The sequence below is a fragment of the Alternaria hordeiaustralica genome (genome assembly GCF_023758085.1).
Source record: "Alternaria hordeiaustralica strain BMP 2776 chromosome Unknown scaffold_7, whole genome shotgun sequence".
Taxonomy (NCBI): Eukaryota; Fungi; Ascomycota; class Dothideomycetes; order Pleosporales; family Pleosporaceae; genus Alternaria; species Alternaria hordeiaustralica.
The window spans coordinates 711892-737757 of NW_026056779.1; the positions used below are offsets into that span (position 1 = coordinate 711892).

The 25866-nt window shown below is 54.9% G+C and overlaps 8 protein-coding genes across 8 annotated transcripts; 4 read left to right on the plus strand and 4 right to left on the minus strand.

Annotated features, from left to right (window-relative positions):
- Positions 1-438: 438 nt before the first annotated feature.
- DUG1 (Cys-Gly metallodipeptidase) lies at positions 439-1966 on the plus strand (the record flags this gene model as incomplete). Its single annotated transcript, XM_049387275.1, has 2 exons — positions 439-567; positions 665-1966. The coding sequence occupies 2 exons, from the start codon at positions 439-441 to the stop codon at positions 1964-1966; spliced, it is 1431 nt and encodes a 476-aa protein (XP_049245048.1).
- A 380-nt stretch (positions 1967-2346) lies between these two features.
- On the plus strand, positions 2347-3009 carry J4E84_004673 (uncharacterized protein; the record flags this gene model as incomplete). The annotated part of the gene is made up of 1 exon (XM_049387276.1): positions 2347-3009. One exon carries the CDS (start codon positions 2347-2349, stop codon positions 3007-3009), a length of 663 nt encoding a protein of 220 aa, XP_049245049.1.
- A 260-nt stretch (positions 3010-3269) lies between these two features.
- J4E84_004674 (uncharacterized protein) lies at positions 3270-4330 on the minus strand (the record flags this gene model as incomplete). The annotated part of the gene is made up of 2 exons (XM_049387277.1): positions 3270-4197; positions 4281-4330. The coding sequence occupies 2 exons, from the start codon at positions 4328-4330 to the stop codon at positions 3270-3272; spliced, it is 978 nt and encodes a 325-aa protein (XP_049245050.1).
- Positions 4331-5323: 993 nt separating this feature from the next.
- On the minus strand, positions 5324-6435 carry J4E84_004675 (uncharacterized protein; the record flags this gene model as incomplete). Its single annotated transcript, XM_049387278.1, has 2 exons — positions 5324-6045; positions 6117-6435. The coding sequence occupies 2 exons, from the start codon at positions 6433-6435 to the stop codon at positions 5324-5326; spliced, it is 1041 nt and encodes a 346-aa protein (XP_049245051.1).
- Positions 6436-10583: 4148 nt separating this feature from the next.
- On the plus strand, positions 10584-15173 carry J4E84_004676 (uncharacterized protein; the record flags this gene model as incomplete). The annotated part of the gene is made up of 1 exon (XM_049387279.1): positions 10584-15173. The coding sequence occupies one exon, from the start codon at positions 10584-10586 to the stop codon at positions 15171-15173; it is 4590 nt and encodes a 1529-aa protein (XP_049245052.1).
- Positions 15174-18144: 2971 nt separating this feature from the next.
- On the plus strand, positions 18145-20325 carry J4E84_004677 (uncharacterized protein; the record flags this gene model as incomplete). The annotated part of the gene is made up of 1 exon (XM_049387280.1): positions 18145-20325. One exon carries the CDS (start codon positions 18145-18147, stop codon positions 20323-20325), a length of 2181 nt encoding a protein of 726 aa, XP_049245053.1.
- A 1016-nt stretch (positions 20326-21341) lies between these two features.
- Positions 21342-22146, minus strand: J4E84_004678 (uncharacterized protein; the record flags this gene model as incomplete). The annotated part of the gene is made up of 3 exons (XM_049387281.1): positions 21342-21499; positions 21596-21712; positions 21834-22146. 3 exons carry the CDS (start codon positions 22144-22146, stop codon positions 21342-21344), a joined length of 588 nt encoding a protein of 195 aa, XP_049245054.1.
- Positions 22147-23244: 1098 nt separating this feature from the next.
- J4E84_004679 (uncharacterized protein) lies at positions 23245-24961 on the minus strand (the record flags this gene model as incomplete). Its single annotated transcript, XM_049387282.1, has 2 exons — positions 23245-24040; positions 24249-24961. 2 exons carry the CDS (start codon positions 24959-24961, stop codon positions 23245-23247), a joined length of 1509 nt encoding a protein of 502 aa, XP_049245055.1.
- Positions 24962-25866: the final 905 nt, after the last annotated feature.

Here is a 25866-nt window from a genome sequence, read left to right on the forward strand (position 1 = left end):
CGTTCAGACTCTTCCTTGTATGAGCTGGAATGCCAACGATGACTGAAGTCCGAGGCATGCGCCAGAATATGCAGGGAACATTTCGTGCATGCTTCTCTAGGCAAGCTCGGGCCCGCTGATCCACTCGTCGGAAGCTTGACAGGCTTGACTTGACCGACGCTGTGGTTGGCGTTCGCGCGTTTGCCCTGTGCCCTCTCAATCATGCCCCGCTTGCCCCTCCCCACCCAATTTGCCCTACGAGCACCTGCCCGATTCATCTCAGCCTGTAGACCGCGAATAAGCGCCACAGCCACTCATAGAAGCCTCTTCTGTCATCCACGAAGCTTCCACTTCTCGCCCTCACTGAGACTCGTCGCAACGCCTATCCGCTGCGACCAATACACGCCCGAACGAATCCCCAACGCCGCCTGGCCATATCTGTACCACCCGTTCAACAAGATGGCACACCTCGACCCGTACTTCAAGCAGGTAGATGCCTTGCAGGGAAACTTTATTGAGAGGCTGAGGGAGGCGGTCGCTATTCCCAGTATCAGCTCTGAAGACCAGAGGAGACCTGATGTAGTCAAGGTATGACAGATAATTCCAAACAAGCATGCAGTCGAGTCTGTGTCTGGGGTCAAGATATGAGATGCATATTTGAATGTATGACTGACCTCAAACACAGATGGGCCACTGGTTGGCCGACCAGATCAAGGCACTCGGTGGTACTGTTGAGCTCCGCGAGCTCGGGAAGCAGCCTGGTCGCGAGCACCTTGACCTCCCACCGTGCCTTCTCGGACGCTACGGAGACGACCCAAAGAAGCTCAACGTCCTCGTTTACGGTCACTACGACGTGCAGCCCGCGAATAAGTCTGACGGCTGGGCGACCGACCCCTTCACCCTGAGCATCGATGACAAGGACCGCATGTACGGACGCGGTAGCACAGATGACAAGGGTCCGGTTCTTGGCTGGTTGAACGCCATCGAGGCCCACCAGAAGGCCGGCGTAGAGCTACCAGTGAACCTGGTCATGTGCTTCGAGGGCATGGAAGAGAACGGCTCAGAAGGTCTGGACGACACCATCCGTGCCGAGGCCAAGAAGTTCTTCAAGGACGTCGACGTTGTCTGTATCTCGGATAACTACTGGCTGGGAACTGAGAAGCCATGCTTGACATACGGTGTCCGCGGATGCAACTACTACCAAGTTGAAGTTTCCGGCCCTGGTCAAGATCTACACTCCGGTGTCTACGGTGGAATGACTCACGAGCCCATGACCGACTTGGTTCGCATCATGAACTCATTCGTCGACCCTGACGGCAAGATCCTCATCAAGGGCGTCGACGATCTCGTCGCTCCTCTTACTGACGAGGAAGCCGCGCTTTACCCACCCATCGCCTTCACCATGGACGGTCTGAGGGAATCACTAGGTGGTGCGGTCACGATCCACGACAGCAAGGAGGAAGCGTTGAAGCACAAGATGCGATACCCCTCATTATCGCTCCACGGTATTGAGGGTGCTTTCTACTCTGAGGGAGCGAAGACGGTTATCCCAGCAAAGGTTATTGGAAAGTTCTCCATCCGCACAGTACCCAACATGGAGATTGACCCAGTCACCAAGCTGGTTGAGAAGCACGTCAACGACGAGTTCGCTAAGCTGAAGTCGAAGAACACGATGAAGTTCAGCGTGGTGCACTGCGGAAAGTGGTGGGTCGAGGACCCCAACCACCCTAACTACACTGCTGCTGCCAAGGCTGTCGAGCGTGTCTTTGGTGTAAAGCCAGACATGACTCGGGAAGGTGGTAGCATTCCTGTTACATTGACATTCCAGGAAGAGCTTGGCAAGAACGTCCTGTTGCTGCCAATGGGCAGCTCAACTGACGCTGCTCACTCGATCAACGAGAAGCTGGACAAGAGGAACTACATTGAGGGCACCAAGCTGCTAGGAGCCTACTTGCACTACGTTGCAGGAGAGATGAAGCGCAAGTAGAATGCCGCACTATGAGTAACATCGTCGGTCTTGTTCCCGTAAATACTTAGATGGTTTGCTACCAACAAGAAATAAATACCCATTCAGCAGTGTGCTTCTCAGTCGACCCCAGCTCAATGACGTGACAGGCTCATGTCGTGCATTTCCATCGATATCTTAGGATTATGACCATTCGCACAACGTTGAAATTACTGTCATGCGCACTGTACCCTGATTACGTGCCGGCGGTAGTCTGGGGTGGAAGATGGGATCCCGCCCAGCTTTGACCACCCCGGCGCGGAACAACTAAAAAAGTTCGGCATCGCTCCACCAGGAACGGCCAGCACCGTGCCAACGCGTGCACCACAGCAGGCACGCCAACCCACACACCCAATTCCACAATGTCAACATGTAAATCCCTCCTCCGAGCCTGTCCCTCGCAACGGACCACGCCGTCGCTCCTGCCCCTCACGCAATGCCGCTTCGAATCCACAACCCGGCGACACAGAAAACTGCTCGCACTCCCCGAAGCCCCATCATACACACCCGACCGCTCTGCGCCCACACTGGTTTTCAACCCGCCGTCCTCGGCGCCAAACGTCTACCACACCCCGCTCAAGTTCCTGCCCAAGGAAGATAAGCGGAGACAGTTATACGCTGCCGCCCAACAATACGCAACCAAACTGGCGCACACACGCCAATCCTCGCCCATTGCCGCACCAGGCACACCGCTCAGCACAGAAGGTTTCTTGCCTCCGCGCCCTTCAGCATCCCTGCCTGCGCCGCTCCGGAAGCCGTACGAGAAAACGTATCATCTCAACGAGGCGGACATTGCCGAGATTAGGAGACTGAGGAGTGCGGATCCGGATACGTGGACTAGAGTTAAGCTGGCGGAGAAGTTTGGCTGTAGTCAATTCTTTGTGGGCATGGTGGCTAAGAACGAGGCGAAGGCGGAGAGGGTGGAGAAGGAACATGAGGCTGCGAGGAGGAAGTGGGGTACAAGGAGACGGGAGGCTAGGGAAGATCGGGGGAGGAGGAAGGTGCTTTGGGGGAGGGACGCTTAGATGCATGTTGTTTCTGGGGCTATTTGGGTGGCTCTTGTATGATCTTGGCTTAGATGGCTTGGAGCCTGGGTGGCTTGGGATACGGAAATGATGGGGATGTGGTATACGATATGTGTAAAGAGCAAAGGAATATTTGTAGTCTGGTATATCATACTACCGATTTGAAACACATACTGAGCAGACCTGTTTTTGAATCATGTTCTAAAGGGTATCATCCCAAGCCGTTGCAAACGCCAGACTCCTTCGTAAAATACCGTGCATCACCTTGCACCATCCCTTTCCATCTCAATCCCCTTCCCTACCCTGAAAACAAATCCTTCGCCGTCCCTCGCCCCCACACCAACCCTCCAGCACTCAAACCGGCCTCGACTAACCACCTCCCACCGTTGCACTCTCTCCTTCTCAGCATCTTCCACGCTAATCGCCGGAGCAAACTTAACTACATCCACCCGCCGAATTGCTAACCGTGTAACAGGGGAGCCCTGGGGCCACGATGTAGGCAACGACGGCCGGTACGCTGACAGCGTGGTAGATTGCGATGTCAGTATTGTAGCGCAGGAGAGTAGCTTGCCCAGCTTCGCAACGCGGGTGGTAAGCTGTGTGGATGCCGCCCCAAGGGTATTCGAGGAGCTAGATACGGTAGTACCGGTATTCCGTATCGACCAGACGAACGCATCGATGTCTTCGAGGATGATGGAGTGGATACGACGGTGCATACTCTTGTGTTGAGGATTATCATTGAGAAGGTATTCTGGTAGTGCATCGAGAGTCGCTAGGAAAGAGGACCAGGACTGTGGGCGGAAGATGTGGAGGTGGGGTAGTGCAGTTCTGATTACGAGTTTCATGTCGGTTTTGAGGTCGTCGTTGATTTCCTGTTCCGCGGTGACAAGGCTGGTTTTGAGAAGGGTGAACATGACTTCTACTAGTCGAGGGATGCTGAAGTGGTGCAGTGGGTCGAAGAGTATGACGGCTGCTTCTTGGCCATAGAGAGGGGTGTAAGAGAAGCTGGGAGGGAGGATGGCGTGGGCGATGACGAGGTAGATGAGTGAGGTCTTTCCGGCTCCTGAGGCGTGATGGGTTGGCGGTGGAGAAACGATTTCGAGGATTGGTGAAGATGAGTTTAGCATTAGGCGGTCGATTTCTGGTATGTTGAAATGAGAGGGTTGGGCGGTGTTTGTGTTGTTGGCTCTGTTGGAATAAGCATCAATTCGTAAGTCGCGAGAGTAAGAATTGAGAGAAAAGAGTATGTTAGTTGTAATAAATAAACGTACATTCCATCTTCCTGCACCATAAACTCACGTAGAGACTTGAACAGCTGCATCTTTGTTAACATTACTCACCTCGTGCATAGAGCGTGTGTCGATATGACATACCGAGCTCAGGTCCTCGACCTCAACTTCCATCAACAACTTCTCCCCCAACCTCTTCGCCCCATCACCGTTCATTTCCATTTCCCATGCAGATCACCCCTTGATCCTTTCCAATCCTTTCCAATAACGACCCTACTCTTTCGATATCTCCACCCCCGCGCAATGGCGCCACCAATCTCCACAATCTCGTTAACCGACTTGGAAGCTTCGATCAATACTCTGCCGTCGGGCAAACGCCGGAATCCACCAGTCAATCTGAGCGACTGCGCGCTAAAGGAACTCGTGCAGTATAAATGCAACGTAGAGGCGCCGAAGAAGAAGGGCGCTGCGCCTCAAATCATATGCGAGCCGCTGGTTCACTTGTTAAGAAAGTGAGTGTTGGTGGATTGAGGTGGAAGGCACGGGGTCTTGGCATTGTGACCAGGAACCGGGAGTTGGTATCATCAGGTTGAGCGCATGGCTAATGAGATTATAGGTGTTCAGGAGGTTTGACCGTGGAGACTACGGCGTGGGAGGAGTGGAAGGCGAAGCAGGAAGGTGCAATGGTTGAGCGATGAGATCAAGTCACCACCCACTGCCTCACACAACATCATACATGAGGCGGCGGTTTACACCGGAGACATGATTAATATATATGTATTTTCAACTATGAGATCTTGCTAAAGATTCCAGGAGTAAATCCAATCTAGATATGAACTCGATGGGATGAATAATGAGTTCGCATTGACCAAACTTTGTGTAGCCTTCAGCTACGCTGTGTGGGAGAGCGAGTAGACTATAGTACAACTTGCAACGAAAAAAATAGACAATCAACGCCGCCTTAATGCCTAAAACGTATCTCGAAGCCCCGCGGCCGAAATGCAGATACCCAAACGCCTCGCTATCAAAATGCTGTAAAACGACTTTTTCTGAAGGTGTCGCCGCCATTGACCGGCTGTGACGAACTATGAGACGCCCGTCGCGGATTTCCTCCAGTACTTTTGGTCGTAGTTGACGTGCACGCCTTCTTCCAGATTGACGTTACGATCGGCGGTGGGCTGCCGTATTGGAGCGTCTTGATGCGTGTTGTAGTCATCGTCGTCTTCGTCCATTTGCGCTTGCCGCCGCTCTTCTTCCTTCTCTCGCTGGTTCTCCTCGTCCAGCAGGTCTGTCATGGCGGCTTGCCACAGTTGGTCGCTCTCTTTCATGCGCCTACTGCGCTTCCGCTTGCCGACATTCTGCTTCTGCACGCCCGCCTTTTGCGCCGCCATGAGTTTTCGCAGACTCTGCTCGGCAAGAATGCCCTCTTCTGTCGCTTTCTCCCTGATTTTGCGCGGGTCATTCTCGCGTTTTGTGAAGACGGGCGTCGCTGTGTATGTGTGTTTCGACGGGAACCCAGGGAAATGTTTTGGTATGTATGGACGCGTTTCTTTGTCCGCCTTGCCGGAGAGTCCAGGGCCTAGCAATGACTCGGTGTCAGGCGGCGGAGCTTCTGGAGGCGCGGGAGGTGCAAAGTAGGGCTGTAAGACAGACGGCGGGATCTCGCCTGTGTCGAAATGTTGTTCGAGAGGCGCAGAGCCGCGTAGGCCGGCGGATGTGAGGGCATAGATCCAGTCGTGTGCGACCGTTTCGGTGCGTCGCGAGCTGATCATAGACGTGCGTACTTGTGTTAGAAAGTTGGTCATGTCTGTGACGGGTCAGTCTGGAAAACTGCAGTGGGCACTCGCGGCCAGTCTCTGTCGCAAGGTGAAGCCATACAGGAATCAACCAGCGCCCGGAACTCCTCCAACGCGTCCGGACGCGCGCTCTCGAAGCCGATGCCTTTACATTGTATGGCGATTGCGCGCCGCAGCTGCTGGTCGAAAAAGTCTTTGCTTTCGCCAAAGACGTCGTGCTCGGCGCTGATGGGGTCGGCAATGTGCTGGACCGGCTGCGTGTGGTGCAGCGCCCGTACGACTTGTCGCTTCTTGGGGTGCGGCTCTCCGTACGTCGGCGCATGGTCCGCATCATGTGCCCGCTTCATGCCTGCGATTGCGCCCTCGCTGCTGGCGCTGGGGGATAGTATGATGCCTGGCATAAGCTGCTCGTTGTCGCGGATCCGGTGGGAGGGTACGCCGTGGGAGCAGGTTGCGCACGCGATGGTGGTTCCGGGGACGTCTCTATCGGTGGGTAAGGGCGCAGACGGGAGTGAGAGGGCGCATCGGTTGCGAAAGGGTGCCCTCGCGATGGGAGCGGACGTGCAGGCGCGTATTGTTTCTTATTCGATGGTATTGTTCCTTTCACCTGCCTGCTGCCGTTGTTCTTCAGTTGGGTCGGGAGCTTCCAAGGCGCGGGACGCTAGGACGCCTGCCTTACGTCAGCAGCACTGCGTTCTCCCGTCGAACCACCACACCTTCACAGAGCCGCCGACGACATCCACCAGCTCCCGCAAACCGCACCCGCGCCCCAAAACTCTCCGCTCTCCCGAACCCAACTTCGCAATGGCTGTCAAACCGATTACCGGCGTAGGTGCTGCCATTGAGTGCCGTGGGCCGTAGTGCGCTCGACGCTAATGACTGGAATGCAGATGCTCCGACGACAGGTCGTGCTCGACCTCTCTGTCGCTATGGGTGCGTAGAAACCGAGCAGTGCATATTTGCTAGTTCGGGGGCTCAAAGAGCTTTGCAGCAATGCGCGCGTCAGCTTTGGACATTGGCTAACAGCAGTCACAGGTCTTGGCCTCACTGCCGGCTACGGCTGGTGGTACGGTACGTGAATCAGTCACCGGCGATGCGACTGCGCATCCTATCCTCAGAAATCTTTTTTACGCCCATACTTACTATCCAAGGCTACCACGTCCCTGCCGTCCGTCACCGTGACGCCTTCTACCAGAAGCTCGAAGACGAGCGCGCATCATCTCTCGGCCAGAAATAAGCGACTGCCCTTCGCGAATCGACATCTCCTTTGTATCGACAGGTCACGAAAGCATAGAATGGGCATAGCTGGGGATCAGATGTATCATAGGTGGGGGGATCTCTCGACAGCAAGCCAAATCAGACTCCGTCAAACGACCCCACGTATGCGTCCTCACGTGTAATGTGCTATGTGACTACGGCTATCCATACAAATACCCAGTCTCGTCGCTCTTAAACAGTGCTACATGTTTGTGAAATGACGGCTCCACGCGCTCACAGTTGTCGACATGATTGCTCGAACATGTGATTCTTACGCAGGCCGCTTCATTGGACTTGGGCGTCCTGCACGTCAGAAAATGGCCGTAAAGTTTAGGCTTTTCCAGAATACGATGTGATCCGCATTTACCCATGCCTAACACGAGTCTGATAAACTTGCAGAAGGTTATCGGGCGGGCTTGAACTTCGTCATATGCCTAAGGTTTACAACCCATCAAAGGGCGTTGTTCATCGGATCCGCGGCGGCATCATTTCGCTCCTTCCACGTGAAGCCTCCACATCGTGGCAGGTAAGGCGGTCTTGAACAATCATCTAGAGTGAATGCGCAGTCTCGGGGTCATAGAGAAAGGGGGCCATCGAGCGTTCTCATGCATTCCTGAGGCATAGAGGAGACGTACAGAGTGATGGCCAGGCTGTTGATTTGGGAGGGGTACATGACGATGAAGATCATCCCCATATCGAATTGGGTGCAACCCATCAAGGGAAAAACTGAACACCTGTCTTCGCAGTACAATTACCAAAGAGAAAGCTAAGAAGGCTGCATTACCTGAACAATCCACAGCCTCAAGATCTCAAGGCAATGTAGACTTCAGAGCCTTTATCCGGTTTTCCCCTTGAAGGGGTGTGGGTGCGCTGTCTTCTCAGAGCAACGGTTGCGCAGGGATGATAGCAAAAAAATAAACATAGACGGTTGTTCGCAATCGATGGACGTGAGCTGAGGATAAGCGCACGGACTCATCGTGAGAGTTGCTCCGCTCTTGGAGTGTGGTTGCGAGCATCCATATAGCCCGAAGATACCACTCTGTCCATGTGCTTCACAGAATTCCGCCAGTCGCAAAGACTGTGTAGAATGCCCCGAAGCAGTAAAGAAAGGCATCTGACCGTGTTTAGGTTCGATGCAATTCCGATGCATCGATGATGGTGGTTACAAGTCGTCTCACTAAGCGTGCACGAAACTGTTGATAGGCCGTTGTGACGTATCAGGCCAATGACGGAACGCTGTGGATCACGAGGCGCGACGCGACACGTTGTATGCTAAATTGTTTCTTCATCACCAACGCAAGAAATGAACGCAAGAAAGGCCGAAGTTGAACTGCAAGACAAAGCGGCGGTGGGGGGAACAGAAACGTGTCAAACGCTGGATGCTATTGGCTGGCGTCCGGCTTCATTGTTCCCTGGCGATCATGCCCAATCCATGGGACTGACATGGGACTGCAGGGGGGCTTTCCGCCAAGGATCGACGCGAACCAGAGACGGAAGGGGCAGTGGCGGAGCAAGCGAAACTTGTGTGAGAGGAGGTGGCCTCTTGAATGGGTAGGTGATGGACAGGCAGCTCTAGATGCGGAGATGTCAAGAAAAAGCAGTGTCAGGGATAGAGGGCGTATGAGGGAGGGCAAGGTGACTGCTTTGACAGCGGCGTTGTTGGTTCGGAACGGGGTGGAGGCCCATAGTCCTGTGCCATAGCGTCCGGCGCTTTAGTGCGAGATGTGGATAACTAGTCCTTCACCATCTTTTAGGGCAACGGGTGGCCGATCACCAGCGACCTGGAGGACGAGTACGAGGACGACATCTTTGACAGCTTTCAGTGGCGATGGTATATGGAGGCTTCTATACTCATCTTGATATTCATATACATGGTGAATGAGGAATTGTGCGATTGGCAGCTTGCACCCATGTGTCCTTGATAGGGAAAATGGACGAGATGATTTGAATTGAAGGCGTTATTGCCCTGATCACCGCCTGGCGCAGATGACAGCTAAAGCGGCTAGTGAGCGATGGTAGTGGAAAAAGCAGCGGAACCCTCGCAGGGCATCAGGCAGATGGCATGGCGCCATCTAAGCCACAGGGCTTCCTGACGTTTGGGATGAAACCGAGTAGTCGTCGACACGCACACCAGGCGCTGCATCGTAGAGCTACCACAGTGCTCAAACACAACACAAAGCAAGACGACGAACGACTGCAAGATGAGAGCGACGCTTAGACCGGCCGAGCGGGGAGGAGGGAAGACGAGCAGAGCACATGGTTCGTCCTGCCACCAGAAGTGCGGAAGATTTGGCGGGTCCCAGCCAAGCGCTAGTGCCGTTCATTCGACGAACCTGTGAGACCTAGTCGTCGACAGAGATGGGGGGCGCAACAGGCACCCGCTGGATCCGTCGCTGGCCATGGGAGCAGCTTGATATACATGAATCAGACATGCAGCACGTCGTCAGCGCAGCAAGTCGTCGTGCGCATGCCTCGACAGCTGTTCCTTTGCACTGGGGGCATGACCCAGGCGGACCGGGGCAGGAGCGTTAGAGGGCCTACCAATTGCAGGCTAGCGGATAATCCCTGCAGTTTGGACGAGGTAGGTGCGACGGGCGCGATTGCTGCACCTGGGCTGCGACGCACGCCCATTCTGTCGCCTTTCGCAATCTTCCTCGCTCACCCACCCACCAAACACGTCTGCCTTTGCATCTTAGTATTTCCTGTTGCGACGACATCTTCACTGCGATAGCTGTATCCTGTTCCCATGGACACGTCGTCCTGAGCCCTGCAGCTGCATCATTTAGGCGCCGTCGTTTGGGTCCACGGGTGCTGCGCTAACCTTGCGCCCTGTCCGCAAGTGTCGATCAGTCTCGAGCCGCAGCTGGCGTCGTCCTCTCGAGCCTCCGCCTTTCACTCACCTAAGCACCTAAGCCTCACTCCAGGTGAGCAGCTGTGGCCCTGCCTTTCCTCGCGTCTTGCCCATAGAGCCGCAGGCCCAGCTCTCTTCCACGACACCCGACACGTTTTCCCCCGTGGCCGCTTCCATCTTCTCCCACACGTCACCGCTGCCCTCGCCGTTGCCGTTACCGTCACCGCCCCCATCCCAGGTCTCACCAAGTCGTCTACTCGGCACCAGACACGACGCCTCGACGCCGGAGTCGTCCCACCGCCCGCCGCGCACCTGAAACTCTCGGCCTGCATGAGTGCTGCTGTTCACTGCACATCCGCGGCACTGCACCGCTGCCTGTATCTTGCGCACCTCCGCCAGCCTGCGACATAGCGCGCCCGTGGCCCTTCGCGCTCCACCACCATGAACAACCCCAACATGCAACAGAACGGCATGCAACAGAACCGGGCCACCGCGGGACTCCACCACTTTATCCAGCACTATCGCGTGCAGCAGCAGCAAGGCAAGATCCCAAATGGCTGGCAGCAGGGCACGCAGCCGGAAGAGCGCGGTCAGCTGGCCCTCCAGTTCTTCACTCAGTACCGCCTGCTCAAGCCCGAAATCGCCGAGGTCGAGTCTATGCGCGCCGCCCTCCAGTTCGAGACGCAGACCTTCATGTCTTCTTCGACAAAGGACCAATACGTCTCCAACATCAAGCAAAAGCTCATCGTCATGACGACTGCGCGCCAGCAACAGTTACAACAACGCATGCAAGGCGGCGTTCCCAACAACATGAACAACCCGATGAACGGCATGAATCCCGCCCAGATGAACCAGATGAACATGATGAATCAGATGAGTCAGCAAGGCGCCAGGCCCGGAGGCCCCCAGTTCAACCCGGCCTTTCCGAATGCCCAACTCCAACGGCCCATGCAAGTTTCACCAGTGCCTATGTCACAAGGGCAGTCTTCTATGGGTGTTAATGGGGCCAACCCCGCCAACATGCCCCAACAGGGACAAAACAACCAGCAACCGAACATGCAACCCAACCAGCCCACACAGAATCGTCAGGACCAACTGATCATCAACCAGTTCGCTAAAAAGCTCATGGATACTTGTAAAGAGGAGGTTCGGCTCAAATTCGAAGCTGATATTCGCGCATGGCCCGAGGATAAGAAGCAGCAGCTGCTCGCTCAGGGTATCAACCCTCTCTTCCTCCGTTTCCGACAACACGCCGACATGCTCTACAGAAGAGGCGCCCTTAACCAGCAGGGCGCTGGCCAAAATGCCGGCGCCATGCAGGGAGCTGCTCAGCCGAACCGGATGCAGGCCCAGCAGATGGGCATGAATCCACGTCAGCCTAACCAAGAGTTTGACTTCACTGAGATAGCAAATCGGCAAATGGAAGCTATGCGCAGTCAGGACCAGGGCAACACAGTAGTGCCTGCAAGCAACAACCAGAATAACGGCGGTCAGATGGGCGGCTTCCAGGGCCAAAACGCACAACAAAATGCATCACAAAATGCCATGGCACAGCGCCAGGCTGCTGAGGCATTCCACCGCCAACAACAGGCACAGCAGGCGCAACAAGCGCAAGCACAAGCTCAGGCCCAGGCTCAAGTTCAGGCTCAGGCTCAGGCGCGGTTGGAGCAACAACGACAGCAACAGGCGGCGCAAGCACGCAACCAGCAGAACCAGATGCTCCAAGGCCAAATGGGCGGTCTGAACATGCCCCAGGGTTCTCAGGCCAGCCCTGCCATGCCTATGCTCAACCGGCCGATGGCTCCACCTGGACAGGCAGGACCTCCTGGTACACCGCAACAGCAACGGCCCCCTCAAGCTCACGTTCCCATCATGACGCCTCAACCCGGACAGACTGACCCCAACCTGTCCGAGCTTATGCGACAAGCGCAACAAAGAGCTGCCGCCGTGCAGCAGGCCAACCAGCAACCGCTGACTGATCAGGTTCGCATGAACATGATGCCGGCCGACCTAGACCCGAACGTCAAGCAGCAACTGCTCAAGGTTCCGGAGCCTCAGTTCCGCGTAATACTACAGAGCTACATGATGAATCTTCGTCGCAATGGCGGAATTCAAAATGGGGCCTTCCCCCCGGGTCAACCCAATGCTGGGCAGCAAAACTTGCCTTTCAATCAACAACCGCAACAGCAGATGCCGCCTAATATGGGCGGTCCCATGATGAACCCCAACATGCAGCAAGGCATAAATCGTGGCTTGAACCTTACGCAGCCACAACCTGGGGCTGGACCACAGCCTCCTATGGGAGCACAGCGTGCGCCAATGCAGTCTCAGCAGCAACGTTTACAGGCGGCCTCCAACTTGCTACGAGCCAATCCTGGCATCATACATGCTACTGACCCCAAGCCATTTCCTCCGAACGTTTTGAACAATTCCATCCGTAACAGTCTTCCTCCGGATGTTAGAACATGGCAGCAACTGAAGCTGTGGGCTGGCCAAAACCCCGCTCTCGTTCCGGGTGTCGACAGCCAGAAGCTGCTTATGCTACAGGTTCTTCACTTTCAAGATATGGTACGGAACTCTAACCAAAATGGACCGGGTCCTAATGGCACACCACAGCCTGGCCATGGCATTGCCCCACCGGCGCAAGGAAATCCTAATCAAGGTCTTCTGAGGAATCCCCCACAACAACCGAACATGCAAAACATGCTCCAGGTCACCCCTCAAGAATTGGCACAATTCCGGGCAAGAATGGCAGGCCAGCCACAAGCCAACATGCCAGACGAGCAACTACGAGGTCTGATGATGTCCATAAAGATGAAGAACCTTCAGCATCAGCGGCAGCAACAGGCACAGCAACATTTGATGCAGCAGCAGCAAGCCCAACGTGGTCAGGCGCAACCGCCTGCGAACATCGCAGTTCAGCAGCAGCAAAACAACCGTCCGCCGACTGTACAACCTCCAGCACAACCAACCCCTCAGCCCAAACCAGCGGCCAGACCTCCTCCACCCCAATCGCAGCCCATGCAACCACAGCTATCCAACAACAACAACAATGTGAACAAGGGCACAAAGCGACCCAACGAGGACACTGCCGAGTCAGGTGCAGATGCCACGCCACAGGCCACCGCGATGGCTTCGACGAAGTCTCAACCCGGGCTCAATCTTACTCATGAGCAAATGTCGAAACTTACCCCGGCCCAGCACGCTCAGTACAAGGCACAGTTACTGAAGGCTCAAGATGCCTCCAACAACAAGATGCAGCAACAACGGGGTGGTGTCGTCAATCATGAAGAACTCCGACAAAGGATGGCAGACCCAGCGAGGACTCGGCAATTCAAGCAGCTGATGGACGAAGTAGAAAAGAGTATCCCCGCCAGACCGCCAGTACAGCTGCCGCAGCAGATGCGAATACCACTACAGCGATCGTTTAAAGAACAACTCAGCCGACTAAAGCAGGTGGATCAGGCTCTACGCATTTTCCACGCTTCGTACGATTCCTCTGAGCCCGAGCAAGTTATCCGCCAAATCATGACATCTCGCGTGCTGTTGTACCAGCAGATCGACCTGTCAGATGGCACGCTTCGCCCTCAAGTCACTCTTACTATTGAAGAGTTCAAGAACCATATGGGCGCAACACTCAAGTTCGTCAACAAGATTATGGAAAAGGTCAAGCAGCAAACAGCTGGTCAGCAGCAGCAGCCGCAGCTCCAGGGTGGTTCGAATGCCCCGCCCGCTCAACTTAATGCCGCAAATCTGAAAATCGTAGAACAACAAAACCGCAGCCAGAAGCCGCCTTCTGCCCCTACCACCGACCGACCACCATTCGCCATCGGAGCTGACTCAGGCCACGGAGCAGCACACTACTTCGAGGGAGCGAGACCAGTCACGAATCTGGTTTTGCCGGAGAAGAAGCGCGCAAAACTTGAGGGTAGCCAATCATCTACTCCCGGTGCGAGAGCGTCTCCTCGAATCGGTTCAGGTACAGGTAACTCGCCTGAACTGAGAAGACAACCGCCCCCCGAGAAGCAAATGCCACAACGACCGACTTTCCGATGCAACGATGCGAGTTGTGAATTCTCTGTAAGGGGCTTTGATACCCAGGGTGAACTAGAGGCGCACAGTCAGATACATGTCAAGGTCGAGAACCCGATGCAATTTGCTCTCGACTCCATGGCGGATTACTTGGATATTGACCAGAAGACTGGCGAAGCTAAGGTCGACCAAAACGCTGCCAAACGCGCGTCGAAGCCCGCGCCGGCTGCCCCACGAGCAACTCGACAGGCTGTTAAGCCGGAGCAGACCCCCGGCGCTTCGAACAATGCTGCCACTCCAGTTGGACAACAGCCGGCAACTACGGCGATGGCGCGGGTGCCAACGCAAACGGGCGTCAAGGACTCACCGTCGTCGAACCTGCTCAAGACACCCCAGGCGATGACCAAGGTGGCTACACCTGGCTCGGGTGCCCGCGGCAAACCCACACCGGCCAGCATCCCCAAATCTGTACCCAAGGAGCAGCAAGCAACAGCTCCGGAGCCTGTGGTTCAAGACGAAGAGCAGACGCCGCAGCAGCCCATGCTGCCAATGTCTCTTCTTGACTATTCCTACGAAGATACCTTTGCCGCTCTCGATGCGAACGGGCCTTTCACAGTCTTCGATCTCAAGGACGAAGATAACACGTGGGCACTCCGCTCCCGGCCCGCTTCACCATCCGCCACGCCCGAGTCATCTAACAAAGACACGCCTTCCACACGACAGTCTGACATTTCCGAGAACGACAATCTCGTTATCAATATCGATCTCAAGGACGCCGACATGCCTGATGCATGGCACATCACCATGGCTGGTGATGTCCTCCCAATGGATATGCAACTCTCTGAAGACCTGCAGAATCTGGGCGTCGTTCTTCCTCCCATGGACAGCGAAGACATGATGTTATTCCCTGACTATGGTCCAGGGACTATGATGGATCTCGACATGCTCGAGAAGACCATGGACAGCATGGGTGGAACACTTGATCCATCCATGCTTTGAGCCTCATTCTTACAACCTTTTTGGAATCCTGTTCCTTTCCTGACGCGTACTTCTGCGTCTATTCTTTCTCATTTTTTTGCCTTCGGGCGCTGTTATGTATCTGCCATGTACCATGATTTCACTCGCTTTCTGTTTATACTGCGTCACTTTGCACGGTGTTCGGATTGATTACGGCCTAATATACATGTATGAGCAAAGCTTATTGATTGGTATGGGGTCAAGGCGCTTTTCATGTTGCAATGGGAAAAGCGGTCTCTCTACAGCATTGGGTTGACTTTTGTAACTGGGTCTCGTGTTTGGATTACTGTTTTCTGGTGTGGATATTATACCCCGTATCTTCCTGTCGCTTCCGGCTTCTGCGGTGCAGGGGAAGCAGTGTCTTGAATCTCTATCATTGTTCGTCTTTGTAACGAGTGCTGTGTGTTGATGTTTTGCAGTGAGACGACGTGTTTCTGAATCAAAGCCGTGCGAAACGTTGGAAAGGGTAGACCACCATCGTGCCTTCCCCATGCCATGTTAATTACCTCGCAGCAATCTCAAGCTGCGGGTACACTACAGGCAAACTCTATGACGTAGCGCAATCTTACAAACGCCATGAATGCTCACGATTGTTCTCGAACACACTGCGTTGTCAAAGGCCCGCCTGGAAGCACGTGTACCACGGTATACCTAAGAGCTGAACATCGTGGGTGCGGGGTTCATTGCACCCTTCTCCGCGCGACCTCCCACGCGACCCCGCCAAGCATCCGCTGGTACACATGACGGCCACCCCATCATACTCACGTAGCTATCTAGGCTGCTCGGAACGAGGGCACAACGAAAAGGTCGGCGAAGACCCCTTTGCGCCGCGCAAACCATGGTACGCATGTAAAGATAACGTTTGGTTCGACATGACATGATGCAAGGCGCGTGTCATGGGCAGGACCGAGCCTAACAATTGTGTGCAGCTGCAGCCCGTATCCATGGTAGTGACAAGAATTAGTGTTTCGGCGAAACAAAGGGAATTCCCAACGACGTGTTCCCTTGAAATTTGCCTCTCCCAACATCAAGATCTGCAATTACATGTACAGTGGCGTGCTAAGCCCGAGTATGATGCGAAAGTTGCGAAGAGGAGAAAAAAGAATGGAGGGAAAGAAAAAATCTCGTGGTAGTAATGACGTTTGCGCCTCGCCTCCGGGATACCCGCTTCCCTTGCCCTGCCTGGGATTGCTGATGACTGGCGGGTATGCAGGGCATGAGGCTGAGCAGGCGTGGCGAAGGCGAGGTTGCTGTTGCTATTCTCGGCATGCTGCATGTGGGTGGTGCCGGGGATGCCACGCGATGATTTTTTGTCGAGAAGCATGGAGACGTGTCAGCGTCTTTGTTGGATTACCTGGCTGCGCTGTTGGACAAAGGACCTAAGGCAGAATTTGGGATTCATTCGCGGCGGTAAGAGAGGGCGGACTTCAAGTGCAATGGCGTTTCACTGTGGTGCTGCGGGTAAGCTGCTATTTGCGGGTTTGATGATTGTTAGGCTCGGAATGATTCCGAGTGGTGAGGGTTTTGGTGAAGAGATTTGGGGCGGTGAGGCCCGTCGGTGAGATGACGGGTGAAGGGTATGCACAAGATGATGTGCAGGGTCTTGTACTGTGGGTCTGGGGTAACGAGGTATGCGATTTGCTCGGTTGGGCTGCCTAGCTAGGGATGAATCGTGAATAGGCGAGCCATGCTCGAGGAGCGTGTTGGGCAGGAATTGGGTCGTTTGTGACGGGCACGCATGTGGAAATGAGAGATTGCGATGGTCGTGGTGACGGCTGGCGGACTCGCTACGATGCATGACATTCTATTGACACGACTACAATTATATACATGGGACTTGTCTTTTTGCATTCTGTTGCCAGTGCACCTTCATGTCATCTTCGATCTCACACCTTCCTTCTGGAAGCCGACGCCAAGAAGCATGCAAATGCGCGTCACGGCTAAGAAGTAAACGAACGGGACGTTCCCCAGATCGATGGCGTTCCATCGCCAAAAGGCCCAGTAGATCTCGCTTCCGACCGGCAACACAGAGAACAAATGGCCTAGGTCGGCGAGCAGCAAACCGACTATGAAGGTTTTCCAGACTTTGACGTCGGCCGTGGCGCGCAGGATCGAGGCTTCCAAAAAAGCAAGTCCAAGGTACAGATTCGCTAACTGTGACATGACTATGGATGTTGAGATTGGAACCGGGAGGCCCGGCGAGCTGGCTGCATGGGTCAAGTCCAGGTAGGTGGATTGGAAGAAAAACGCGTAGATGGCACCTAGAAGGATGGAAGCGGGCTCTAGCCAGCAGAAGACGAGGCGGTAGACGGTGGGTATGGGGGCGGGTGGAGCGGTTGATGCCATGATGTTTGAGCGATGGTTTGGCCCGGTTTCGCGTGATCTAGGTTGTGGGCTCCACGCGATTCAAGATGGTGTACCGTGAAGCGACTTGGATGGCGTACCGTCGGAGCGGTGTAGCATAAGCAGACGCAGGAGGCCGTGGTGACAGTGGATCGGAGGAGCCGGATGCTGCAGCAGGCGGTCGAACGGTACTCTTTACGACTTGAAGGACGGTGTGGGTAGTGCTGGCATGATAAGATAAGTGGTAATTTGCAGGGGTGGGTCTGGAGTTGCTTTGGTGAACAGACCACGTTCGGGAGGCACTCGAACCGGCTTGAGATCGGCTGAGTCTCCTGGCCTAGTGTGTGGCACGTCGTCTGGCGTTGTTAACAAGCTCTGTTTTCCCTCTCCTGCGACTACTAATACTCATGCTATAAACCTCGTGTCCGACTCTTTTGCGTATCCTTGCTTTCCGCCCAAACCCTCACCCTCCCTACTCACGCAGCCCGCTTTGCTGTGCACGCTCTCTTAGTCACCGCCGTGTTATCCTGCGACGTTACGATTCGCTTTCTGTTTCGCACCTGCCCTTCACCGCAACTCGTCGGGCTCAGTAGTCAGCATCCCTGGGAGCATGCATCGCAGGCAGTCCATCCTGTCGCACCGACCGAAGACCTCTTCCGACGTGGACGACGACACCTACACCTCTGCCGCGCCGCCGCCGCACACGATGAAGCGCACCATCTCGCAGACATTCCCTACCCACTACCAACACGACGTCAAGGACACCAACATGTTGGACGCCGTTAACGAAGCCACCATGCACGCCGACGGCCTGTCGCAGCATTCACAGGCCAGCTCCTTCTCCCGCGCGTTTGGTGCAGTCGCTGGTAGTTTCACCCGCCAAAAGACGCGCCGGCGTATGTCGTCCGTGTCGTCCGCCACACCTGCACAGCGTCGCCGCGGCTCCATTCATTCCTTATTCGAGTCGTTGCCCTCTTCGAGCACTAGCCAGAAATCTACCATGGATCAACAGCGAATGCCCCTGCAACACCAAGACTCTGGCATTCCCACTTTTCAACTGCAACCACAAAGCACAAGCTCAAAGGCTTTTGCTCCCTTCAAGCGTCTGAGTAGCATGCGACGCCGCCCCACAGCTTCGGGGCCATCGACAGACATCACCAAAACCCTTTTCACGCCCGCCGTCTCCTACCCCAGCCAGTCCGTACCAGGCGCCGCCGCCCGACAAGCAGCAGCCGCCGCAAACCAAGATCGCCAGAACCAGCTGCGACGCGAGCAGGAACACACCCACCGCTTTCTCAATGGCCTCATCACCACGTCCATGCGTGATGACGACATCAAGGACAACGAGAGCGGTGTGGACATGACATGTGCTTCTCCCATTGTCCGCGCCGACAGTGTCACGGAGAAGAAGATGAGTGAGTTGGCAAACACCAGTCATTGGGGCCACGCTAACAGTGTCACAGTCGATCCCTTCCAACGCCTTCCTGCCGAGCTCGCCACCACCGTCCTGTCAAACCTCGATGCCGCTTCTCTCGTACGGGCCGAGCGCGTCTCGCGCAGCTGGAACGAACACGCCTCGTCACCGCACGTCTGGCGGAACGTCTTCCTTCGCAAACACGAACCCGAAGTACACGTCTCCCCTGCGCCTATCCAGATGGGCGGCTTGGGCACTGGCAAGATGGCAGGCGGCAACCCAGCACCAGCCCAGGACTGGAAGCAGATGTTCAGGGCGCGGAGCACAATCGACGGGCGATGGAAGACCGGTACACCCGCTGCCATTTACCTCAATGGTCACACAGATAGCGTCTACTGCTGCCAGTTTGACGAGAACAAGGCCATCACCGGCTCCCGAGACAGGACTATCCGCGTGTGGGACCTGAAAACTTACAAGTGCATCAGGGTCTACGGTGGACCCAACCACCGCCCAACAGCCAACACTCCCCCACCCATGGAGGAGCGACCGGAACGAGTCATCAGCCACGCTTCGCTCAACGGCACCAAGGTTGGCAACGAAATATACACCGTCCCCGCCGACTACCACGACGCTTCCATTCTCTGCTTACAGTACGATAGCGAGATCATGGTGACAGGATCCTCGGACTACACTTGCATCGTATGGGACATTACCGGCGACGAGTACGTTCCCATGTACCGACTCCGCGGCCATGAGGCTGGTGTCCTAGACGTCTGCCTCGATGACAAGTACATCATCTCTTGCTCCAAGGACGCCATGATCAAGGTCTGGGACCGTAAGACTGGCAACTGCGTCCGCACACTCAAGGGTCACAGAGGCCCCGTCAACGCCGTTCAGCTACGCGGCAACTTCCTCGTTTCCGCTAGTGGCGACGGTGTAGCTAAGCTCTGGAACCTTGAGACTGGTGTTTCAATCAAAGACTTCCCGTCCGAAGACCGTGGTCTCGCCGCTGTTGAATTTTCCGATGATGCAAAATACGTTCTCGCCGGTGGTAATGACCACGTTGTGTACAAGTTTGATGCTTCGACCGGCGAGCTGGTCCACAGCAGAGTTAAGCACGACGGTCTTGTACGATCCCTGTTCCTCGACGCCTTCAACGGTCGCATCGTGTCTGGCTCGTACGACCAGAGTATACAAGTTTCGGATTATGAGACTGGGCAAACATATGCTGTTTACAAGAACTGGACAACGAGCTGGATCCTCTCAGCCAAGAGTGACTACAGACGTGTTGTTGCTACAAGCCAAGATGGCAGGACTTTAATCTTAGATTTCGGCCACAATGTACCGGGATCTGAATTGCTCGCTGGATCGAAGTAATTGCCCATGGTAGCTGGATCGCCAACACATGGTCCAGACAGCGTCTTAATTCTTTGGTCGTCATCGACCTTGCTGCAGTACCCTCGCAGCCGGCCCTTCCCGCGCCCCGCCATTATCAATTAAAGTCTGAAGTGGCACATATACCCCCTCCGCGAAAAGATCGGGACAAGGAACGGATGCAGACGTGAGCATATAACCAGGCCGGCCAAAGGTTTTGTTGCAGAAGAAGGTGTGATAAGTTTTTTCCAAGTCAAGCATAGCATTCATCGGGCAGGCGTTCTCCTTATCTCTCCATGCGTAGCCTCTGAGTTATTCCCATCCTCCTCTACATTCTGTTGCTTCACCCTCTGCTTCGTGTTAGACTGCATTACTAGCATATATTTTGCGGGACGTGGTCACTTATCCATGTTTTTCCCGATTGCCTGTACTTCGGCCTATTAGATCTCTCCTTTGTTGTTTTTTGTGGGGTTTCTGGGGGAAGTTATAGGTGTTGTTGTGTATAGATGCTGGGATGGAGATGAGTGAGTGATAAGCAACTAAAGACGCTCTTTAATATCAAGATTATATACTTCACTCTTCGTTCTCCTGTCGTGACTGTGCGTCATGGGTCGTGCCGTTTAGTCACATTGGTTAGACCATGTATGGTCTGGTGATGCCTCATGATTTTGGCAACCACGATATACGTGTTTCAAGCACTGTGATCTCCCACGGAGACGCGTGACGAGATCAACTTTCGACAAGCCTCTCTCATCATCAGACACCTCATCAACCACACGAAACAGTTTAATAGACTAGCAAGAAACATCAATATTCCACGCAAAGGGTATACACAACAAACACCACACCTCCCCTCCCCATCACCAAGTCCCCCTCCTCATCCCCACGCCCTCCACCCTCTCCCACCAAGCCCCACTCCTCCCCTTAGTCGCCTGATTCATCCACGTACTACTCCTCCCTTTAGTCGCCTTGTTTACCAAAGTAAGCACATACGGCACTTGTTTCCTCTTCGAGTTATTCTATGACCCCTCGTTGTTCTTCTCGTCGAGGCAGATGCACAGTGCGGCGATGAGCGCCATGTCGACGCCCGGTGCGATTTGCACGCCGTAGGTCTGCTGCCCGAAGAATATGTCTTTGCCGCTGAGGAGCTTGCGGTCGATGCGGGCGACGACGAGGCCTAAGGGGAGGGGTTAGTATGGAGGTTGGGGGAGGGGTGGGGTGGGTAGGGTAGGGGAAGGAAGGGAGAGGAGGGAGGAGAGGGGGAGATACGTGCCTCCTTGCGCCTCATCCAGGATATCAGCCTGAGTATCGAAAAAGTCGCCTTTCATAGTGAGGCTTTCTTGCTTGCCGTTTTGCGAGGTGAATGTTGCTGTTGCTTTGCTTCCAAACACTGTATCCCATCGTCAGCCAAGACCATTCTGGAATCAAATATCAAATCACGCCCATCGTTTCGAAATTCCTCTCTTTCACATCTCCCAAGATCATCATCACGAACAAGACACAAAACTTACGTTTAAAACTACTCTTCACCTCCATAATCTTCTCGTTATTGGGACTCTCAACCACATACGTGGAATGAATATGAAAATGCTCTTTGACAATGCTGCACAGGTGGTTACCCTGCATATCGAACATCTTCTTGCGGCCCGTCAGGCTCATGACTTTGCCTTCGACTTTGAGCACGGGCGTGCCGTTTGCGAGTTTGATGCTGAAGCTGTCGCCGCTGAGGGACATGACTTTTTCTTTCAGCACGAGCGTTTCGGGGCCTGCGGCGAAGAATTGCGGGAACACGCCGATGGGCTGGGGGGCTGGTGCGAGGGCCATGGTTGTGTGGGTGTTTGGGGGTTGCGAGGCTGGTGGTGGTGATGTTGGGGTTGTTGCTGCTGTGGTTGCTTATCGTCAGGTCTTAGGGATAGGTGCGCGAACGGTAGGTAGTGTAGGTTAGCGTGATGTTCTGGAGTTGAGAGTCAGATAGTAGGAGCAATAGGTATGAGTCTGGTGTCGGCATTGGCATTTAATCATGTCTATCTGGGAAGCCTTACGTGACGCTAGGCGGTACTACCGTCGATCTTGGGGCGGTGCTTACGGTTAGGCAAGCACGGGTGGGGCTGAGCCGCGGCCGGCCAACCGAGAGCGATGTCATGAGGATGCCAAGTACCCTATCAAAAGACCACGGAGGTGATGAACATGACATGGACCGTGTTAAGGAAACGGTAATGCAGGCTGCGCCGGCCAGGACAGGAAATACAGCAGCCTTATGTGTGCTAGTATTGCATCTTGTGCTAGAAATAGAAACGTGGTAAGCAGCATGCATACTTACCCGATGCATCACTGGATCAATGAGGTGCACGCACGTCAGACTGTAATTTGCAAGACCAAAACTTTTGAGCATTGGGAGAGACCACTATGAACTCCGCCAACCCTATAGTCGAGACCTCTAGTCCGAATTGCCCTCGCGCCCCAACATACATGACAAACATGGCGACCATATGCACGAGGCCGGCTTCGAGGAAGCACAGCGTAGAATATATACACGGACCACAGAGCCGATATAAACAAATGGTCTAGACCCAGAGATTTCTCCTTGAGAGCAACAACCAGGGGGTATGAAACTAGGCACCGTTCCCGATCCGGCAGTATCGTGAAGAATGGAACTGAAAACGACTATAGTAAAACAACAAACAGTAAAGGAATCCGACAAGACATTAGTTCTGGGCCGCCAGATTGCGGCCGGATTAAGGACAGTATGTGGTGAGTAGTGGAACATGTCGAGCGGATCCTGGGGTATACAAGACAAGACCGACAAGAGATGCGAGATGGTGGGTACAATGCGAGGTGAGCAATACGCACGTTCATGCGTGTCGTTAGGCAAAACAGATGCTGGAGCGAGAGTAAGAAGGCAACAAAAGACTAGTAGATCGTTCAAACGTTCTCTGTAAACCGAGATGACCTGGATCCATCCGCCGAAGGCAGACTTCTACCAAGAGTGCCTCTAGGTGGGGCGTCAGGATTTGGAGATTGGGGCGGACTGAGATAGTGACGGTCCGAGAAGGGGTTGCCATCATCAGGATGCCGTATGACTGGTGTCCTGGCTGGGCTGGGTCGAATGTTCATTGGTCCTGACTCTCGGTTCGTTGGGCTGTCACCGATCTCCTTGCCAAACTCTTTTGACATGCCGGGACCGCCATATGTGCCGTGTTCATCTTGGTAGAAAGAAGATCCAGACATTGTGCCGCCACGAGAGAACTGATCTGATGTCATGCCCTCGCTGAAGGCGGAAGGGAGCTTGCGCCCTGACACCCGTTGAAAGCTGCGTTCACCACCACTGAGGTTGGTTTCCGCAGTCTTGCCTGACAAACCAGAGAATCGGTTCAAGAAGGCGATAGGAGCCAAAGTACTAGCTGTGGTGGGTGCTTGCCTCATCGACTGGTTGTTATCGGTGTGATCGTCGCCAGTGAGTTGTAAAGCACCGCCCTGCTTCCGCTTGTGACGTCTGAGCAGCAGCAGTATTATGGCGAGAATGAGCGCAGCGCCTGCCAAACTGCCCACTACACTTCCGACGACCTGTGGGGTTTCAAGTGGAGAAGGAGCGGTGTCGGCATCGGCATCTGAGATGCCTGCTGTAGTGGCAGCAGGGGCAGCCGCCGTTCCAGACGCATCCCCACCGGCACCACCATAGTATGCTGTTGTTGACGCAGCATCCGAGGAGATGACGGTACTGCTAGTGAAAGCAGATTCTGCTGAAGTTTGAGAAGATGACGCTGCGTCGGACGAGGACGTGAATTGCGATGCCGATGAAGATGTCGAGCGAGTCGGAGCGTCTGCGATGGTCGCAATCAGGTCAGTCGCAGTTGACGCCGAGATGCTGTCAAGAGAGACGAATGAAGAAGATGAGAACAAGGAAGCAGTGCCTGGAAATGTTAGACTTGATCATGTTGACAGTATCGTCTGGCTTACTAGATGCGGTCGAGTTCAAGATAAAACTAACATCTGATAGCGGCACAGGGGCTGCAGATGGAGTCGCAATGCTTATGGGGGCACCAGTTGGAATTGGAGATGCGCTCAAGTCTGAGGTGGCCGGGACTTGGCCGCCTGTAGAGTATGGGTACGCAGGAACGGTGGGAACCACCAGGTCACTTGGGAAAGGTGGGACTGCTGGGACGGACGGAAGCACAGGAGCCGCAACTGTAGGTACTGCTGGTACTGCTGGAACACCGGGTGAGGGAGCGGAGGGCAGTGGTTGCTGCGCCGCGGGTGCTACCGAGGGCGCTGGTGCGGGTGAAGGCGCTGCGACCGCTGCAGCAGTCGGCAGTGCAGGTGCATCTGGGGACTGAGGTGTGACGGGCGCCATAGTCTCCTGAGCGATGAAACTTCCGCTGGTATCGACGGTTCCGACTACTTCGACGGCGACAGTGACAACCTTCGTGTTGCCTAGCGCAGCACGACGGTGAAAGAAGCGATGGCCTCTGCTCATGCTGTCTCTGGCTCTCAGTTCAGGGATAAAGTCCACCTGGCTTGGTTCCTCCTCTTTCTCTTCAGGTTGCGGCACAGGTTCGCTCTGGGGCGGGACGTTTTGCGCGCGGTGACGGTAGCGCGAATCGACTCTGGATATCCTGGGAGGTGTTGCAACGGGGTCCATAAAGGTCTAGAGACGGGTCCAGGTAATACGGACTAGGGCGATGCTTCCAGAGTATCGGTGGCGAGGTGCGCGGTTTGGCGGTACATGTGTTGTAGGGACGGTGTTGCGAATGAGCGGACGTACGGGCTTCAGCCGATGCAGGGAGTCCAGTCAATGGAGTGGGTTTGGGTGGGAGCGAGTGAATGTCGGCAAAAGAATGGACGCCAGGTGACTGACTGAGGGATGGTCTGGAGGCGGCAACGATCAGCACTCACATGTCAGGAGGATGAACTTGAGGAGGACCTACGTGAAGGCGATCAATAGGCCAGCATTTGCTTCGCGACGGTCGCGCGGTTGAGGGGGCGGAGGGCGTGGTTATGGGGAACGGGCGGCGGACGCAATTTCTAGCGTCGTGTATCGTGCAACGGGGTGGGCCAGACGTGGTGTGGGTGTCGCGCGACGGCGGCTCCAACAGCTTCTTCCTGAGGGTCCCTTGGCCGTGGTAGCGCTGGGTCCGTGGAATTGTCGACGTCGCGGCGGAAGCGTCGTGGGAAAGAGCGATCGGGACACAGGGAGCAGACACAGACACTTTCACAGCGCACGCCGACGCTCCAGCCCAGCCAGATGCAGCGAGGAGACGAGAAACCGTTTGGGGTCCGTCGGCCGTTGGCACGGGCCCTGTGGGACTGATTGGCCCGCAACCGAGATGATATGTCCAGGAATAGCAGGCCCCACCGGCATACGATATCACCACACGCACGAAGCAGCGACGCGATCTTCGCTGCCATGACGACTGGTGACGACGGCAATCTCTTGCTTAATCTCGTCCTCGCCCACCCGTCGCGCGTCGTCGAGCTTCACTCTTCGGCAGTACAACTTCGGAGAATTGGCGTACCATGGTCCAAAGGGGCTGCTAACTAGCCGTC